The sequence below is a fragment of the Felis catus genome, chromosome A3, assembly GCF_018350175.1.
Source record: "Felis catus isolate Fca126 chromosome A3, F.catus_Fca126_mat1.0, whole genome shotgun sequence".
Classification (NCBI taxonomy): domain Eukaryota; kingdom Metazoa; phylum Chordata; class Mammalia; order Carnivora; family Felidae; genus Felis; species Felis catus.
In genome coordinates, this window is record NC_058370.1 from 50,270,365 (window position 1) to 50,276,364 (window position 6,000).

General features: G+C 47.6%; 1 protein-coding gene across 7 annotated transcripts in view; it reads right to left on the bottom strand.

The window, feature by feature from the left end:
- NINL (ninein like) overlaps nucleotides 1–3,790 on the bottom strand; it is a 174,583-nt gene extending 170,793 nt beyond the window's left edge. For all 7 annotated transcript variants that reach the window (XM_045053960.1, XM_023251527.2, XM_045053958.1 and 4 more), the window contains exon 1: nucleotides 3,583–3,790. In XM_045053960.1, the coding sequence (XP_044909895.1) occupies nucleotides 3,583–3,775 (193 nt within the window). In that variant the 5' untranslated portion in view covers nucleotides 3,776–3,790. The remainder of the gene's footprint in view (nucleotides 1–3,582) is intronic.
- Nucleotides 3,791–6,000: the final 2,210 nt, after the last annotated feature.

The following is a 6,000-nucleotide window of genomic DNA, read 5'->3' on the forward strand; positions in this document are numbered from 1 at the left end:
CCCCAGTTGCTGATTCAGCCACTGGAACAACTCATCCTGAAGTCCTATACTTTCCTTCCAGGACTTCCCTACCTGTTTAAGCCAAGACTGAGTTGGGTTTTCTTTTCTTTTTCTTTCTTTCTTTTTTTTTTTTTAAACTAATTTATTGTCAAGTTAGCTAACATACAGGGTATACAGTGTAATCTTGGCTTTGGGAGTAGATTCCCATGATTCATCACTTACAACACCCAGTGCTCATCCTCCCCTACCCTCCGATCAACCCTCAGTTTGTTCTCTGTATTTAAGAGTCTCTTATGATTTGCCTCCCTCTCTGTAACTTATTTTTCCTTCCCTTCCCCTATGGTCTTCTGTTAAGTTTCTCAAATTCCACATATGAGTGAAAACATGATATCTTTTTCTGGCTGACTTATTTCACTTAGCATAATACCCTCCAGTTCCATCCACATGAGTTGAGTTTTCCATCACTGGTACCTAAAAACATCTCAATTGATACGCATCCACAAATGTAAAAGTTTTCACTTCAGTGAAAAAACTAGACATTATCAAGAGAGATTTTTCCTTCAGATCTTTAACAATAACAATAAACAACCACTTTGAGAAGTTCCAATACCAAAATATTAACTTATTAAATAAAGAAGATCCCAAAATAAGATAACTGGGTTATAAGAGCCGCTGTCACATCATAAAAGGTTCTGCTACTTTCCTCTCATGAAACACAAAGCAAGTCAATGCACAAAAGCTGGTATATACCAGTGCCTCTCAAACTTGAGTGTATTAGAATTACCTGGAGGATGTTTATTTGAGAAAACAAGGATTCCAACTCAAGGGAGACTATGTACCCGTCTTTGAGAAACAAGAAGCCATTATCTCTTAAAGTTTAAGGAAGGGTTAAAGAGGGTTCAGAGAAACAGATGAGTACAACTAGGCAGCAGCAGGTGCATGCTCTAACTTTCATCAAGATGTTAAAAACACAAAACACCACCCAAAAGACTCTGGGTTCACAAAAACAAACAAACAAAATACAACATTTAGAATCCTTCAGTGGAGAAGTCTCACCAGGAGGCTCAAGGTTAACCCAAGGATGGGGAATGGAAAGCCTTCTGCTACCGCTGCCCTCCAAACAGCTCCAGGTAGAGTCTGACCCAAAGTTTTGGCCTCCTGCTTGTGATTAACCAAATAGCTGGCCTTGAGCCTGAATTCTTAATTTGTACTTGAAGCCAAGGACTGAGCTAAGCCCAAATCTAAAGTTCAGTTACAGCCACTGCCACTCAACCTGTTACAGAATGACCATGGAATCAAGAGCAAAGAAGATGTGGCCTTAGTGTTGCCCTTCTAAGTCAGAGGGCACTGTTCCCCTTCTAGTCAGGAGCCACACAATTCCCCCTGACTACCCCTCTGAAACTTCTAGTTCAAAATGTGAGGCCAGGAAACTGTTTTTGCCTCCTTATTATAGACCTTTCTTGAGCCAGGGAGGGAGAGAGATATCTAGCAGCCACCTGTTCATAGTAAAATCCAAAGGTAAGTGTCCAAGGTAGAAAGAATATGGTTAGAGGGATCTCTCCTCTCACATGCCCAAATCCCAAACGCCACATGTTTCATCTTCCACCCCCCCACACAAAATGACCCTCCACAACCAGCACTTAAAGTCACTCACCATAAAAGGGTGAATACTCTGAATACTTTGAATACTTAGTTAGAATTTTGCAACTCTACTATTACTCTTTTTCACCACCAAATGTTCATAAGGACTAAGGAGCAGAACAAAAGACACACTAACACTAAAAGGGATTTCAACATACTGTTGGCAAATGACTGTGTCAGTTAAGTCACCTCTGAGCAGCCCTGCAAATCACAATGTAAAGAGATAAATAGGACTTAAAGAAAAACGGTTTTCCAGCAAAAATTATATAAAGTCCACAACTTAAAAAATGTTGAAACCCTAACTTTTCCTTTGTGATATGTTCTTTTTCTAATATGATGGTGTTAAATGTTACATGAAATTCAGGTTGTTTAGAGAAGGCTTGTTATTTTCTCATTCTGCAAAAATGATTATCCTCTTTTTTTTTTATTGAATCTGAATTATATAGATAGATAGATAGATAGATAGATACACACACACACATATATGTAAGCACAGAAGACCCACTTCTATTTGCCAGTACAGGCTAGTTCAATCTGAAACAGTTTAAACCACCAACAGATGATATGTATGTAAGCCAAACAAAAGGCACAGCACAGGTACACTGCTTCTTTGCCTTAGCATTTTTCTTTTAGGATACATACTCTTGCACAGTTCATAAAACTGTGGGGCTGCTTAGCGTCCTATTTAACAAATTTTAACTGAATTTTTTTTTTTTAATTTTCTGCTTTGAAAAGTATTTCGAAGTCCAATGTGGAAAACGTGGTAAAGGCCTTTAAGAAAAACTCATGGTCACCCATAATTCCTCCCACCTATTGACAGTGCTGGCGGTGAAACCTTGAGCAACACTTGACCCTCTCCAAGCCCTCCAGCTCCACAGTTCTTTCTTTGGACCCCATTCCCACCCCCCACTGTAGGACGGCTTGGCCTAAGTCTCCAGGGCATGATTTATGAGTGTGAAACACCAGAAGAGATTGGACAGACTCCTACTGAGATTTGTGACTGAGCCCACCAATGGGAGGAAAAGGACGATCCTGCCAAACAACTGGTAGGACACATAAAATTTCCAACAGACTTTATAGTCCCTGACAATGGTGTGTTTCAAACCGTTTTCCCAAGCGCAAACTCGCGATACAGCAAAAGAAAGGTACATCCTAAAAACTTCCTATATAGAAGGATGCAATCTTATCTACAGGAGATCATTCGGTGGAGGACGTGGCCTGCTCAGAGGAACCAGGCCTCGAGCTCTGCAGGTGATGGGAGAGGCTGAGGGACGCGGCGGCGCTGTGGGCGTTCCAGGGGCCAGGGCACCCGGCAGCTGCGCGTCCGGGAAGGAAAAGTCAGCGCTGCAGTTGTGGCCGCGGCTTTCGCTACACCGTTTAACCTTGGTATCATCAGTGAGGGCCACTGCCCTCTCCCCGATGCCGGACTGCTCGCCAGAAGGTTGGCGTCCACTTCCGCAGAGGGGCCAAATAGCTGCAAAACTCGTTCCGAGGACCACGCACACTGCAGGAACGGAAACGACTGTAGAACCTAATTTTCAAAGGTTTGGTGGAACAGCGGGATTCCCGCGGATATGTTCTTTTAAAGTGACCCCTGCACCAGCCCTCCAAGGTGACGGAAAAAGGAGGCTAGCATGTCAGACTTACCCAACCTGGGGCCCCTTACCCAGAGGGGAAGGGAGGACCCGGACCCCGCGAAGGAGCCGGTTCCGGGCGCCGAGGCGAGGGCGGGGGGGTACCGTAGGGTTCTCCCTACGACCCCGCCCCGCTCAGAGTCGCAGGGCCCTGGCCCCGCTAGTTCCCACAAGCCCGCTGCCTGGGGCGCAGCCCGCGAGACGCTGGCCTCTCTCCTCCGCGGCCCCAACCAGGGTGCTCGCAGCCGGGCGCGCCGCACGTGCCGCGGAGGCGCGGGCCCCACAGCCCCGCCCCAGCCAAGCTCACCTGGGCAGTGGGTGCCTCTGGTCTCCCCCGCGCTTGGGACACACTGGCGCGAGCCAAGAGCGCTGGCGCGCGCACTGCACGCACCCTGCGTCCTGCCGGCAGCTCTTTGTGTCTGGAGGCCCCGACGCCGTGTTCCCGCAGTCTCTAGGCACCGCCCCCTAGGCCTCCTAGCGCCGGGCGCGGCGGGCCCCATCCGAGCTGGCGGGGCGGGCGGGGGCTGGGTGGAGGCCGAATGGGCGGGGCGTGCGGGCGTCGGGGCGGGGCGAAGCGGGTGGGCGGGTTTGGGTGCGGCGAGTGGGGTTCCTCCACTGCCTCCAGGCGCAGCTCACCTTCAGCGAAGTGTTTTCTGTGGGGTTTGGCTGTTCGAAGTCCTTGCTCCAGCATCCTCTTCTGGGAACAACCCGAGGAGGCAGGCCAGGTAGTAGTTAATACCCCAAATTCGCAGTTGAGGAAACCGGAAGACATAAAACTAATGGTTCCTGTCTTTCCATCATATATCAAGTGAAATCTTTCTTGAGCATGTACTAGTAGTGCCAGGCATAGTCCCATGGAGCAGTAACCATGTGGGGAGAATTGGAAAAAAAAAAAAAATTCCCTGCCCCTCATAGAGTTTACATGCCCGAATACAACTTAAAAGCTTAAGTGAAATATACAAGAGATGATCTAAGGAGTGCAGGAAGTTGGCCAGGGAAGGTCAGAGAGACAGTGACATTTTAAGTGAAGGCCAGAAAGAAGTGAGTGAGGGAAACAGGCAGCAGTCCCAGGGAACAGCTGGCCAGGCCTTGAGTCTAGAGGATGAGTCTACAGGGTGAGTTTCTTTGTGGCTGGGAAGAGTGGTATGGGAGGAGTGTGGTGTGTGAGGCGAGAAAGAAGTGAGAGATAGGTGAGAGGTATAGGGCCTTGCTGCCCCTTGTAAGGACTTTGCTCCTACTCTGAGACTGTTTAGTAGAGGGAACTTGTGGTCTGACTTAAAGTCGCTCTGGTCACTGGGTCAGAGCAAGGGCAGGGGTGAGAGCAAAGGTTGAAGTAAGGAGACCATTAAGAAGTGATGGCAGTAATTAGGGTGAGAGGTGAGGGTGGCTTGGACCAGGGTGGAGGGGATGAGGAGTGGTCAGATACAGAATATGTGGTATTTGGGGTGGTCCAGCAGACAGAAAGTGCCTACAGATTGGAGGTGGGTTGTGAAAGAGAAAGGGTGACTCCAAGACTTTGGCCTATGCAATGACAGTTACTCATTTTATGCTGGGTTCTTTCTATGCACAACCTCATTTTAATTCTCACAATGATCCCAGGACACAGTTACAACATTGTCATTTTACAGAGTAGGGGAAATAAAGCTTAAGTGGTTAAACAGCATGCTGGGATCCATATAGCTTCCAGGTCCCAAAATCTGATCCCAGAACTTGCACATGCTCTGACCAACAGGTGCTGCTGAGCTAAGACCTGGGGCTGCATCCCCCTTCTCCCTCCTCCCTGCAGTGCTCTCAATGTCCCAACTATCCTTCCAGTCATCACATCAAGAGGATCGTCTTATTTCTTATCTTTGTGGCTTCAGGGCATGAGCCAGCTGCCTTCTGGGCCCCTGACACAGCCATCCTACTTGTCCATTGGCTTCTCTATTCCTTCCCAATGCTCCCTTGTGGTCTTCCTTTCCTCATCCCTAAATATTTTCATTTGTAAGGTCCTAGACTTGGCTCCCTGCTCTCTTTGCCTAGTTTCTGGGTGCTTCCCCCTGTCCTCTCTTAAGTATGATTGAATAGTAGTCCTTAGTATTTCTACCCTGCTCTCACTCTGGTCCTCACTCTCTTTCTCTCTTAAAACCCCAAACATCAATCTACCAACTGTATATTACACTTCCATATCCCACAAGCAGTTCAAATCCAACCAGTCAACAAGTCTCAAACTGAAATATTTATTTTTCCCCTAAGATATGTTTCTTCTTGTGGATTCCCCATGTTGGTGAAGGTCACAGCCCTTCCATCTCCTCCTCACATTGTCTCAGTTGCAAGTCCTATAGATTTCTGTGTATCTTCTCTCTCTCTCTCTCTCTCTCTCTCTCTCTCTCTCTCTCTCTCTCTCACACACACACACACACACACACACACACACACAGTCAAATCCCAGCCACACCTTCTTCTTGGGTCAGGCCCTCCAGATGCCTCCTGAGGATTGCTAAAGCCCTAAAGACCACTGTCTGCATTTTGTACTTGTCAACTCTGTACAGCAGCCAGATGTGCTTTGTAAAACGTATGCCTGTGTTGTCCCTTTTCTGCCTAAAGCCCTTCCAGGTCTTCTGCTGAAATTATTTAACAGATCCTTCCTTCTAGAGCTAGCCCTGCCACTTTTCCAGCCCCCTGCCCCCACCCCTAGTCCATTCTCATCTAGTCTTCAGGCCAGCAGGGCCACCTAGTTCTCTGA